This window comes from Balaenoptera ricei, chromosome 11 (genome assembly GCF_028023285.1).
Source record: "Balaenoptera ricei isolate mBalRic1 chromosome 11, mBalRic1.hap2, whole genome shotgun sequence".
Lineage (NCBI taxonomy): Eukaryota > Metazoa > Chordata > Mammalia > Artiodactyla > Balaenopteridae > Balaenoptera > Balaenoptera ricei.
This window is the reverse complement of record NC_082649.1, coordinates 7,506,660-7,521,404: the sequence shown is the minus strand read 5'-3', so window position 1 is coordinate 7,521,404 and position 14,745 is coordinate 7,506,660. Positions and strand designations below refer to the sequence as shown.

The 14,745-nt window shown below is 36.3% G+C and overlaps 1 protein-coding gene across 1 annotated transcript in view; it reads left to right on the top strand.

Annotated features, from left to right (window-relative positions):
- The window catches only part of LOC132375389 (uncharacterized), a 249,143-nt gene extending 245,857 nt beyond the window's left edge, over window positions 1-3,286 (top strand). Inside the window, 1 exon segment of the mRNA XM_059940637.1 lies at window positions 3,200-3,286. Coding sequence (XP_059796620.1) covers window positions 3,200-3,205 — 6 coding nt within the window. The 3' untranslated portion in view covers window positions 3,206-3,286.
- Window positions 3,287-14,745: the final 11,459 nt, after the last annotated feature.

The window sequence follows — 14,745 nt, the reverse complement described above, 5'->3', positions numbered from 1 at the left end:
CAGGTGTGATCTTTGCAAGTATCAGAATGTTTCAGGAAAGGGATGAAACCCTCCTGAATAAGAATCTTTTTGCCTTTACTTTTATGTTTGTATGGTTACAAATATGTAAGTAGGTTATATGCCATTTTGCCCTCGATATGTAATTTAGAAATGATACATGGTAAAACGGCCTTTGCTAGATGTTCAACACAGGAATCTCAGCTTATGTGCCAAGACATCAAAAGCCAAGCATTAGGGAATGAATTTTTCAGTTTTTCATTCTATGCCAACTTAGAATTGCAATATTGTTCCCCAGACACTGATCGTGAGCAGGGCTTGTTCCTGTACTAAGAACCAGTAAAGGAATCCTCGGAAGACCTTGAGGAGGCCCTACAGGCGGGAAGGTTTTTCCAGAGCATAGAAGACCACTTAAGGACCAGAATAACATATTTTACCTGAATCCTGTAATTTTAATGGAGGAAGATTTCAAAGTCGTATTAATACTTTATGTATCTCAACATAGGTAGGTAGATAATAATAATAAAGGTATCTTCCTGAAACAAGAAAGTCCATAGAAAGTGGGCTAAAACATGTTATTTTCCTCACAAAGAACTAAAATGATAAGACTGAGACTTGAGACTAAAAAATGGCCAATTCTGTGCAAAGTAAGAAAAGTAATGCAAGCAGTTAATTGGCTTTACGGTTGTCATTCAAACAGAGTCACTGCCTGGACAATAAGACATATCATTCCAACAAGTAAGACATCGGACTGTAGGACATCTCACAAAATCGACTTGGGAATCTGGGTAGTAGACGTTAGATCCTTTCTCTCTTGGCCTCTCTTTCAAGACACTCTTGTGTCAGTGAAGAAAATGTGTAACATAAAAAGCTAGTGTGTTGGCTTCAAGGCCCAAGAAAGAAATAGCCGTGAAAATGCATGAAATCACCCAGTGCATCTGTTTGCAGCCCCTTTACCTTTAAATATAGAAGAAGATCCTTTAATGCAGTGGTACTGTCCCTCCCTTCCCAATAATCTCCACTAGCCTCTCACCCGCAGGTACCACCAAAAACGTGTAATCTAAGTCAAAATTGCTTGCAGAGGGACTTCCTTGGTGGTCCAGCGGTTAAGACTCCACACTTCCACTGCAGGTGGCTGGGTTCGATCCCTGTTCGGGGAAATAAGATCCCACATACCTTGCAGAGTGGCCAAAAGATTTTTTTAAAAATTGCTTGCAGATTCAAAATATGCACCTTAGCCCACTTCCAAGCAGCAGACCTCACTAATTTCCCCCATGTGTATAAAATATCACAGTTGCCATTCCCCCAGTGGTTTCCCTCACCCCATATTGCTCTAGGGTTTTCAGAGTATTTACAGACATCATATGGGTTGTTTGTTTGTTTTGCCACAGGCAGTGGTTTCCTGGCCAAAGGTCTCTGAGCTTTTTTCCCCTGAATCTTCTGATTCCTCCTGCTGTTCCTTTTCCGTGACAACACATAATGCACACACACAAACACACACAAAGACACACACACACACACACACACACACAGCCCCTTTGAGTGAGTGTTCCCTCCTTTTCTCCCCCTCTTTATACTGTTTCCTTAATTCCACTAAGTATAAATCACTGAGTAAAGTACAGGTCTGAAGACCTGGGAGCCCAAATCCCCTGCCGTTAAGCACAGGTTTATAGACTTGTTATTTTCATTATTGCTTTATAAACGACAGTGTTTGAAGCAATGTGTAGGTTAAGTGAAAGAACACTGAGGATTTCCATTGTTGGATATTTGGAAGCTATGACCTTGAAATGTACATTTGTACTTTTGTATGTGAAACAGCCACACAGACTTAAAACACATTAGCATGGTTTTAAGATTCAGTTTTAGTTTAAGAAAGGAAGCTTCATTGAAAGCCTAGATGACTTTTTAAGTCAGCACATTACTGAATTTTGAGCAAGAAGCTGAAGCCCTCACATAGTAGGTTGAATAGAATTGGTGCAATAAAGGAGAAAGAACATTTCCAGTCTTTGTGTGTGTGTGTGTGTGTGTGTGTGTGTGTTTATCCTTAGCTTTCTTGCTTATTTATCACTGAATCATTGGTACCTTTTCCTTTATTAAATGTTAATATTCTCTTATAGGAAGAAGGAAAATTACTTGATTTTTGTAGTTTGTAATCGGGTACCCTCTTGGATATCTTCTTTAAGTCATTTGATATAGATGAATGTGACTATGGATATCACAGCTTATACTATACATCTAGGGTGTATTATATTGCTTCCTTTTATCAAGTTTAGTATTTAACTTGGAATGCTTTTATATCTTCCTATTAAAGAACATCTTCTCCCGCAAATTCTCTAAAAGTGCTTTCCTAGGTCCTGGTGTAACTATTAACACAGGGCAGCTACTCCTACCACCGTAAAGAACTTAATAAAGCACCTTCACATAGATAATTGTAAAGAATTGCTATAACTTTACACAAAAGATTTTTATTTTCCTATTTGATGATTATACCCATACTGAAGAGAGGCTCCAAGACTTGGACAAAGTTTCCGGTAAGAGGCAAAGCCTGGACTGAAACTTGGGTCTTTTTGTTCCAAGCACCTGTGTTCTCTCTCTTCCCTCCACAGTTATTTGAATTTGATAATACTAATATATAACATTATATTTCACAAAAGAACTGGAGACAGAGGTTGCTAGTTCGTTGAGCATGATACAGTTTAAACTACTACTTTCTTTTTTAACATCTTTATTGGAGTATAATTGCTTTACAATGATGTGTTAGTTTCTTCTGTATAACAAGTTGAATCAGCTCTACGTGTACATATAACCCCATATCTCCTCCCTTTTGCGTCTCCCTCCCACCCTCCCTATCCCATCCCTCTAGGTGGTCACAAAGCACTGAGCTGATCTCCCTGTGCTATGCGGCTGCTTCCCACTAGCTACCTATTTTACATTTGGTAGTGTATATATGTCCATGCCACTCTCTCACTTCATCCCAGGTTACCCTTACCCCTCCCTGTGTCCTCAAGTCCATTCTCTACGTCTGCATCTTTATTCCTGTCCTGCCCCTAGGTTCTTCAGAACCATATATTTTTTTTTTTAGATTCCATATATATGTTAGCATATGGTATTTGTTTTTCTCTTTCTGACTTACTTCACTCTGTATGACAGACTCTAAATCCATCCACCTCACTACAAATAACTCAATTTCGTTTCTTTTTAGGGCTGAGTAATATTCCATTGTATATATGTGCCACATCTTCTTTATCCATTCATCTGTCGATGGACACTTAGGTTGCTTCCACGTCCTGATTATTGTAAATAGTGCTTCAATAAATATTGTGGTACGTGACTCTTTTTGAATTATGGTTTTCTCAGGGTATATGCCCAGTAGTGGGATTGCTGGGTCGTATGGTAATTCTACTTTTAGCTTTTTAAGGAAACTCCATACTGTTCTCCATAGTAGCTGTATCAATTTACATTCCCACCAACAGTGCAAGAGGCTTCCCTTTTCTCCACATCCTCTCCAGCATTTGTTTGTAGATTTTTTGATGATGGCCATTCTGACTGGTGTGGGGTGATACCTCATTGTAGTTTTGATTTGCATTTCTCTAATGATTAGTGATTAAACTATTACCTTTTAAAATGAAACATTAAAAATAATTGTAAAGTCTAGGTTACCATCTACCTTTTGAAAATGTTGAATATGTTATATCACAGCACAGTATGTTACAATCTTTGTGAGAAAAATAGCCAGTTTTAAGTCACATCCCTAACTTCAAAGAACATACAATTCTATTAGAATAGGTAGAAACCGTAGACATCCTTTAAAAAAGTAGGAGACAATTTGGGGCAATTATTAATGTGATAATGAGTCAGTTCTATAGGAGTTGAAGCATTAGGGACCACATCAGGTAGGGATGGCGTGAGAGAACTTGTTTCCTTCTTAAAATTTACAGCAAAAAAACCCTTTAAGGCTTTACCCCTGGAAAGATAATCTCCATGTGTGGTTACTGGTTGAATGATGTGATGCCAGAAGTGTCCTCCTGATGTCACCTCCTTTTGGGGTTCTCACCTCAATTACAGCTGTGACCTGGCTGAAATGCAAATACATTCTTTCCACTTTCAAATTCTAACAGAAGTGTGGATAGTCTTTCCTTTCCTTGGATATTTCAACATAGTAGCCCTCAACTTACAAAAAATTTGTTAAATACTTAGCGGGGAAACAAGATGAAAATGGAAAAATTTTCAAGCTAACAGCCAGTTTATGATCCTGCTAATTTACTCAGTGGGAAGACCCTGCCCTATTAAATACCACTTCGGAGACACAACTACCACACCTTTACTCCAAAGAGCCCTTATAAATTTTTAGGAACTTCCTACTTCCTTGCTTTTTAACTCCCAGCTTGCTGCTGAACAAAGGAAACTCTTTACAACCAATAAGATTGGAAACGCTCTCCCAGGGGCCCTTGATGGTGGCAAACTAGGATCTTTATTGAGTTCATTTTCTGGTCTGAGAGACACATCTTTCCCCCATCCCCTACCATGGTGATTTGCAGAGCTATGGTGACTGACAGGGTGAATAACTGATTTCAGGGAGAAATTCAGGTCTTGCCTTTCTGGGAACAGAATTATCCCATGACAAGCTCAGTGATATAGCAATGCCATCCACGTATACGGCATTCCTACAACAGGAAATATATATTTATGTTACCAGGATCATAGTAAGGGAAAAATTTGAAGAAACAGAAAGGTTTTCATATGCCACCTGAAGGATGAAATACGAGAGATGAGGCACTCATATTTAATATGACATCTTGAGCCTGTTACATTTCTTAAAATAACCTTATTTTACCAAGAATAGGAAATGTGCCTGCTAATGAACCTTTCATCAGCAAGCTTCTTAATTAAAAGAATATGAAGAAACAGAGGCGGGAAGCAGGAGGTGCTTTTAGCCAGGTCATCCCTCATCCCAGGAGGCATCATGTTGCTTACAACATCAGTAAACTCTCTTCTTTAAAAGCGTTATTTAGTCTGTAAGCAGCAAATAAAATTTTATTTTTTCCTCACATGTAAAGTTTATTGCAGACAGACCACCAGGCTGTAGTTAAAAAAAATCAAAACCCAAAAAACTCAGGGTTTATTTGATGTTACGATCAGAACATTAAAATTCACATGTGAGAATAAGATTATGTGTGTCAACTTCCTTTCATAAAGGTCACTATAGAAATGGGAAGACTGTATATGCTCATTATTTGTACTTATTATTTATAAAATTAAAAATTATATATGTAATGTTTATCAAGAAATCTTTGCAGCTGTTAGATATTTGATAAAACCTCTCAAAAGAGCAATCATAGAGCTATCCCAAAGCATAGGCCATATGACTAATGCAAGAAGAAATCTCAACTCTTGAAGTTGGCTATCAGAAGCTTTATGTACAGTTCAGATTATCTGGCAAAATAGTTAACAGTTGTGTAATTAAAGTCTCAGGAGAAGAGAGATTGGTGCCAAAAAAAAAAAAAAGTAATGGCTGAAAACTTCCCCAATTTGATAAACAACGTACATTTAAGATTCAAGAAGGTCAGCAAATTCTAATCAAGATAAGCTCAAAATAAACTGCACTCTGAAACATAATTAAATTGCGAAAAATCAAAGACAGAGAAGCAAATCCTGAAAGCAGCCAGAGAAAAATGACACATTGCATATAGGGGATTACTTAGAAACAATGTAGATGCAGTGAAAAAATACCTTTAAAATGTTGGAAAAAAAAACCCCAAAACTGTCAAGTCAGAATTCTGTATCCAATTAAAACATCCTTCAAGAATGAAGGTTAAATAAAACATCCTCTTGTAAGGAAAAACTAAGAGAATTCATCCAGCAGATCAGGTACAGAAAATGGGCTAAAGGAAGTTCTTTAGGCTGAAGTGAAATGACACCAGAAGGAAACTAGAACCTTTAAGAATGATGGTAGAACAGAAATGGTATATATCTTGGTAAATATAATAGACTATTTTCCTCTGCTCTAGACTTCCATAATATATGTATGACTATCTAAATGAGATAAAAACATAACATTGTCTTGTACTTTTCAATATATGCAGATGTAGTAAATATAGCAATAATAATATAGAAGATAGAGGGTAAAGAGACCTATATGTTTGCAAGGCTTCTATGTTTCACTTAAAGTGGTGAGATATTAACTGTAATAGACTATGAAAATTTAGGAATGTACATTTATAATCCATAAACACCAAAATAATGGTACCAAAATATAGTAAAAAATCCAAAATGTAGATTAAAATGAAATACTGGAAATATTCAAATATTCCAAAAGAAGTCAGAAAAGGAGGAAAATATTTTTTTAAGGTGTTGATAAAGAGAAAAATAATAAAATGGTGGACCTGACTCCAACCAAATGAATAATGAAATTATACTTATAAGGTCTAAACACACCAATTAGAAGCCAGTCATTATCAAATTGGAACAAAAAAGCATACCACATACCCAAGTATATGCTGTCTATAAAAATCCCACTTTAAATATAATAATATGGATGGACTAAAAGAAAATAACGGAGAAAAAGTTTTTTAGAGATTGATGTGACTTTAATTTGTTATTCTAATTAGAATAAGAACAGTGAGAGCTATACTTTATAAACATGCATTCTTCCTACATCATTGTTTTATGATTTTACATTGATCATATACAGAGAAAAACTAACATTGGAATTAAGGCAATAATAACCACATGTGCAAACCAAGCACAATACCAGGACATGGTCCTTGGTAAATAGCTCTTTTTGTTGAGTGATGGTGGATATTGCTGTATTCAGGTCAGCTTTGAGATAAGCTTTGAATAGCTTCATTTATTTAAAAAGAAAAAATCCCTCCTACTGGCTCACAATGGCCAGAATAAGCCTTTGGTAATCTCTTCTCGTGTCATTTGCAGTCATTGTGTCCAGGGTTTTCTGATACATCTGATCGAAATCTGTCTTATTTGAACAGGATCAATCTCACTTCGAGTATACAAACAGTAACAAAAAACTTGAGTGGCTATATTAATATTGTAATAATTCATAAATGGTACCATGCTATCATATATATCATAAGTGGTTTTTTAGAACACCATCCAGCAAAATTCTTCTCAAGCGCACATGTAGTATTGTAGTAACTCATATTCTAAGCAATAAAACAAAAAATTAATTGTAATATTTCTTACCTGAACTCAATGAATATATTCCCAGGGGTTCAAGCTGTCTTCCTGAATTTTTAAATGCAGTATCTTAATTTTGTTGATGATGTTAAAATTCATATTCTAAATAATATGCACAAATAACTATTATAGCCATGCAATTGCAATAGCACAAGATTTTTGAAATACTTCCTAATTTAGCCTCCCCAATGAATATGTTGGTTTCACTCTCCCAAACACAATCCATAAAAAGCTCAGTGTTGAGATCAGAACTGGGATGGAGGAAGATATTATTTAGAGAGGATAAAAGCCTGAAGCCTGTTTCTTCTTGTTGCTTTGGAATTGGTAGATAGGAGTGAGAGGTATAGAATCAGAATAAACAGAGGTGGGTTCTAAGATACACAGTTCTCTATCTTGTGTTCTAGTCTTTGGTCCAGAGAGGAGGTAGGTTAAAGTAGCTGACTGAAACTCGAAGTGCAGCCTCCCTCTATCCTATATCCTACCAAATTTAAGCTTGCACTAAAAACGTACGGTACAAAGTATGCGGTAGAAGTGAGATTTCCTGTTCCTGGGAGCATGGGGACAAACCTGGAAAGGTCTCCTGCCCTGATGGAAGAAGCTGGAAAGGCCGTTGAGTTGAGAGGCACCCACTGTGGTCATTCCACAGCATCAGCAAGACCAGGGCTTGGCTGCAGGTGATGACAGAAACTTAGCCTGGTCACAAGAGCATCAGTAAGAGCTGAGGATTGGCTGAATTATCCGGGGACCACCACTGGATTCTGACCAAGTGGAGAGCCATCAGCTGGGCAAGCAGTGACCAGGCAGTGAGGGAGATAGCCTTAATGACCAGAAGGCGTGAAAGGACGCCAAGAAGAACAAATGGCCCTTTGTCCTCATCCCACTACATCACCTAAAACATACCGTATTCCCACAACTCTCTCAGGAACCTCTTCTGACTTTTCAGAGAGAAGCAGAGTAACAGGGGAGAAATTTTTAAAAATAATAAATGAATGAGCTCTTCAAAAATATCTCTGTGAAGTAGCTTTTATGAATTGGATGGGTTTAGAATGTGAAGAACAGGAAATGAAAATTGACAACCAGGTGTTAAGTGTGAAGAGTTAGGGGATGGGGCAGTGTCATTTACTCTGCTGATGGCAAAGACCCAAATAACTTCCTTTTCAAAGGAGCAGTGTGGACCAGAAATCAGTAGTTCCATTCCAGCCATGTTGCATTTGAGATGCCTAATACACGTACATATGCAAATGTCAAATAGTTGGATACAAAATCTGTAGCTCGTGGGAGAAGTCTGGAAAAGCAACATAAATTTGAAAGTCATCAACACATAGATAGTGGTTAATAGTCCAGGAAGAAAATGTCAAGAGAGGGTTGAGAGTTGACAGGGAGAAGACCACAGTCCTAAAGAAAATGTGTAGAGGTCTTGGAAAAGGAATGAGCAAAGGAAACTGTATGACAGTGTAGCTAAAATCAGTGTCTCTCCCCCTGGAAAGGACTTAGAATGTTTGAGGTATTTCTCACAGTCTGGTGGCAAAACACAGACTCAGTTGAGATAAAATTGCAAGTAAAAAATTGAGAACATATGTGATTTCAGGTAATAGTTTCAGTACAGAAGAGAGGAGAAATGAAGAGAGTGCACTCAGACAGACTGTGAGAATCAGATCCCCACATTCTGTTTATTTCCACTAGAATTTGATGAATCTGGGACAAAAGCTTCCACACTGAACAGCTGGAATATGATATCCATCTTACACACTGTGGAAGCGAGAGCTCCCATAGCTTTTTATCCCGTGTATTAATAAGTCTTGGGGATGCAAAAGGAGAACATTTAGTTAGGATAATATTGTGTACTTCTATGTGGGATTATGAATCCGTAATGTTATTATCTCTACTGATGTTTTTTGGACTAGGAAGAGGCAGCTGGCTCTCTGTGGTTTTCACAAGAAGATGTCCACCTCACCAGGCTCTCACAGTGAGAAAAATTTTAAACGCATAAATGAAGATGGATCATTTTCCCAGTCCCATTGCTTCCCTTTGTGATGCTTTTTTGCCCCGAGATTACACAAATGGATGGTTTTATGGCCACTCAACATAGCACAGCTGTAGATGCAATATATATAATACAACAAGAAATTGTTCCGAAATTGGGAGGGGATTATGCAAACATTATCTGTGCAATGTTGTCAAGTTCAAAAGCTGCATGTGTCACCCCACCCCATCTAGCACACACTGGCCATGTAAGTTAGAGGTACCCTAGAGCTACTGTTAAATTATAGGCATGACTGCTAAGAATGTTCTTGGCATTGTGTTCTTCTTTTCTTCTTTTTCTTTTTTTTTAATTTAGTTTTTGTCAAATGCAAAAAAAAAAAAAAAAAAAGTTTCCTTTCATCCTTTGTCATTTTCTTCAGATCTTTTCCCTGAAACTTGGGCCAACTTAAGCGTGCCCTGGTGTGAGGCAAGGCCACCAGTATACCAACCCATTCCATCAGAGTCATCAAATGTGCAATTTTCCTTGCGACCCACTAATTTTCGAAAACAATGAAGTTTTACAGTCATTCATAAGGAAGCCCCAGGAACATGAAACAATATTGAAATTAAGCTTAGCGTGTGAAAACATTATGTTCTTGTCTTCCGATCCCTCTGCATTTATGTCTCTGTGCTCTGAGTGATAACACTGCTATAAACCCTCGCAGCTACACTGTATGCATCACTCTGCTTAGACCGGGGGGTGTGAGGCCCTTGTAAATCTTGCCTCTTGCAGGACCAGAAGCTGATTAAAGTCTGCTGGCTTGCTCAGGAGCTCCGTTCCTTCCTGTACTTCCACTGTCACTGCCAAACACCAGCAGCCCCTGACAGGGCTCCCCGGTCTACCTCTGACAAGCGAAATGTTTTGAAATTAAAAATCTGAAGAAATTGGTGCAGTGAGTGCTTGATCAGGTGGTTTCTCCTTAGGAAACTGCTTAATGGGGAAAATTCAGCACAACCTCCCAGGGGCGGCCCAACGCAGAACTTGAATTTAAAGAAACAGGAATTTTTTTTCTTAAATTAGACAAATAGGCTCAAGTGCCTCAAAGTGAAGACCTTTGTCTCTTGAGAAAAAGATTTATTTTTTGAATGATGCTAATTTAATTGCTGATGAATACACGCTCATTCCAGAAAAATTTCAAGAGCAGACAAAAAGTAGAAAGGGGAAAATGGAAATGATCCGTAATTTCCAAATCTCACCAAAATTTAGGTCATACTATATATATGTTCCAATATGCTTAAAGCATTTTCCAGTGTTATTAAAGATTCTATGAAAATATGATGTTAATATCTGTATAAGAGTCCATTGCATGGAAGGACCAACACTGATATAATTTATTTCCTGTTATTCAACATTTAAGTACTTTCTCCCCTAATTTTACACTATTATGAATAATAAACAAAGCACATTTTTGTACCTAAATCTGGTCCACATGTGATAATTTTCTTAGGATCATTTTCTAGCAGTAGAATTTCCAAGTCGAAAGATATAAAAATTTTGAAAGACCTGTTATCAAATTACTCCCTGGAAATGTAATAACTTACATTATCACTAGTGATGCAGGTTAGTGTACATTTTAACCCATCAGTAGCACAACAAAGTATCATCTTTTTTAAAAAAAATTATTTTGCCAATATGAAATAGGATTTCATTAGCTTAATTTGTATTTTTTGATTGCTAATAAATCTGAAAATTTCCACACGTTTAATGCCTATTTGCATTTCTTCTGTGAATTATTCACTTATGACATTTGCTATTTTTCTATTGGGGTATTAGTGATTTTATTTTTAACTTGTCAGAGTTCATTATTGTTTACAGCTATAATGTTTTCCTTTTGGCTATCTTTTTTTGTTGTTGTTGTTATAAACATTTTTCCAGTTTGTCACTAGCCTTTTAATAATGACTGATTTTTTTTAATGAGTTTTAATCCATAGTGACGTCAATTTTTCCTTCTGAGTTCTTTCATTGTTTTTATGACTTCTAAGTCTTTCTCTACCCCCCAAATTAGTTAATTAGTCTAAGAGCATTACTAGTTTTTATTTTTCATGGTTTTACTTTAAACATTTAAAAACTTTGATGTATCTGGGGATTTATTTTGGTGGTGGCATCGTGAGAATCCAATGAAAAATCCACCATTTCTCCATCAGTCAAGCTTCTCTTAACTATTAAAGACATGTATACACTAGGATCCATTTGGAGGGGGCTAAATATTTTATTACATATATTGTCAAGTCTTGTAGACCATAATGTTTTGTTTCTCATTAATTCTCATATCTAATCACACTATGTTATTCTCATTGTTCTGCCATTTATTACATACGCTGAGTATTTCTTCTTTCAGATGAAATTTAGAATAATATTGTCAAGGTTAGAAAGAAAAATATCATCAGAATTGTAATTGGAATTTCTTTAACATTACAAGGCAGTCCTCACTGCGCACTGTGAACTGAAATTCACACCATGGGAGTGTGCAAAGCAAGGATCCTGTCCAGTTTATGTGAGGTTTAGTTTACACAGTACTGTACACAGCGAGCACTGCCTGGAAAAATTAGTTTGTGAATATATTTTATCAATAATCTTCTCGATAAAAGAAGCATCATTCATCTCAAAAATATTTATAACTTGAAATCTATATTCCAGATATATAAAATAATTAACTAATTAATGTTTTCATTTCTAGGTCCCTCAAGGAAATTTTACAGTGTTCTTTATATAGGTTAGATACATTTTAAGATACTTTCTAGTTATTTTAAATTTACTTTAAATAAAACCATTTTTAAAAAAAATTAGTTCTTTTAACTGCTTGTGTTCTTAAACAGGAAAGTTACTGATTTAATAGGATTTTTATTTTGTGTCTGATTTCTCTTCTGAACTCTCTTATTAATATAACTAGAAACTTTCTTTTTTCCTATTTAATCTCTTCAGTTTTCTGGAATAGTAAAGCAACTTTGCCCATTCTTTATTCCCCAATGATTATATTCCATATTTTAAATTCATATCTTATTACCTTGAAATTGTTCATAATTTCAGAACAATTTTAAGTAGCACTACTGCTAACTTGGTTTTAATTTATATTGGAATACCTTTTGTGTTTCATTGCTGAGAATTATCTTGACTCTTGGTTTAAGGTAAATCATTTTTTTTCATGTCAAATAAGGATCCGTCTTTTTTTTGGTTTTCTTAGAATTTTATCAGGAATACATTTTGAATATTAGCAAATACCTTTTCAACTTTTATTGAGGTTTTGGAATATGTTTTACGTTCAACTTTTTAATGTAATATACTATAGTAATATATTTACCAATGCTAAAATAATTTTCTGTTTTGAAGAGAAATGCTACCTCTTTGAGGGAGATAAATTTTTATTACATTAAAGAATATTTTTCCTAATAATGATTATGATTTTTGATCAGATAGTAATAAGTGAGTTTGAGTCGTTATTTCTTTTTTTAGAATGTTATCTATGTTTGTTTGGGATTTTATGATTATGCAACTTTTATAAAAATTACCTTTTTTTTGGCCTTAAAGTTTTTGGTTTTTTTTTAAATTTAACTTAATTTATTTTATTTTTGGCTGCGTTGGGTCTTTACTGCTGCGTGCGGGCTTTCTCTAGTTGTGGCAAGCGGGGGCTACTCTTCGTTGTGGTGCGTGGGCTTCTCACTGCGGTGGCTTCTCCTGTTGTGGAGCACGGGCTCTAGGTGTGTGGGCTTCAGTAGTTGTGGCACATGGGCTCAGTAGTTGTGGCGCACGGGCTTAGCTGCTCCGTGGCATATTGGATCTTCCCAGACCAGGGCTGGAACCCGTGTGCCCTGCATTGGCAGGCGGATTCTTAACCACTGCACCACCAGGGAAGCCTGGCCTGAAAGTTTTTAAATAGCATGAGAACAATTCCATTTTTGAAAATGTTATGGTACTCACCAACAAAGTGCTCTGGCATAGAGCCCTTTTCGAAATAATTTTTGAAAATATGTTTATCTTCTTTCTTGATTGTTGAGGTTGTCCTTTTGCTGTTTTCTTAGCTTATTTGGGGGGATTTATATTTTCCCAGAATTTTTCATCCTTATGGAGACATAAATTTGTTTACAGAATTATATGTCACTACAGTTATAGAAAACATCTCCATTTTCAGAACCTGCATTTCTCTGGTGTGCATACCATCTTGTCATAAAAACCCCTCTCCCAAAAGCTATCAGGTATTTCTGTGTATCTTCAGGGAGTCCTGGGTTCTCAGGAATAAGTCCTGTCAACTGATGGTGCCTCATGTTATCCCCCGCCTTCCTTGGCTTCCTGGGGCTCCCAGGGGTGCAGCAGCCATTCCTTTCCACTGAGTACCACTCCTGCAAAGCCCAGGGTCTCCCCAAAGGCACCGCTGCTTCTACGGTGTCCATCTGTAAAGATTGGATTTGTGTCCATCCAAAAAGATGTGACCATCTTTTCTCCTGTGTCCCGCTGCTAACTCCCTCTGGTCATTGATCCATATCAATAAGTTCATAAGTTCTGGTCTCCTCAAGGCACAAAGCCACTAATGGAACCAAATTTTAAGAGGTCACTTTCTGCCCTGTCTTGTGTTATACACCCCAAAAGGATACCCAGGAACCCAGCAGAGGAGAATCCTACACAAGATGTCTAGGATGGGACCCTGGGCGTGCTGCTTAGTTAACACACCCTCAAAAATATACTTGAGGCACTTCATGGAACTTCAGTTTGAAATGACGGGAGCTGGAACTGAAGACAGGTCAGGGTGAGAAAGATCATCCTGTGCCCAGCATCAGTTCTCTCCGTTAAACTAAGATTGTTGATGGGCAAGGCTTGGCTTCATTGGTAAGAAATAACTCCTTAGCTCCTCTGTAAATAGCCTATAATCCAAGCACACCAATTTGCTAGCAAGGACCTATTGTCACCCCAGAGGAAAATAGACACAATTATTACAGAACTTGGGTTCTTCCACTATATGCTACAGATCTCCTTTATTATTTATAGTTTAAATTGCATTTATTTTTATCAAATTTTTTCTCCCTTGCCTAAATTAGACAAGGATTATTATCTGTTTTGCTTTGTTTTATTCAAATGTGTAGCTAATGGATTTATGTATCAATTTAATTCCTTCAATTTTCACTTCTACATTTATTTATATTTTCTTTAAATGTGTTTTTTCTTCTAACTTCTTTGTTAGATTTTTTTCATTAGGCATTTAAAGTATTTGTGTCCATCCATGAATCTATCTATAAGATTTAATCTGTCCATAAGTATTTACAGATTTGGTTGCATGATCTAATATTTCATTGTATATTATTCTTTTATTTTCTGAGATGTAATTAATTGCAGTTTTGATTTCTTTTCTTACCTAATTTGTATTTAGAAGATGCTATTTGTTGTATTGTTATGTTTTTAATCTCCAAATGGTTTGATGCTTTCTATTTAAATTTACATGATTAGTTCCTAACTTAATGTATTATGAGAATGTGCATCACTTGTATATTTTTTCACTCAAATTTTTATTGAGGTTTTCCTTTATAGTCTAACACATGATTATT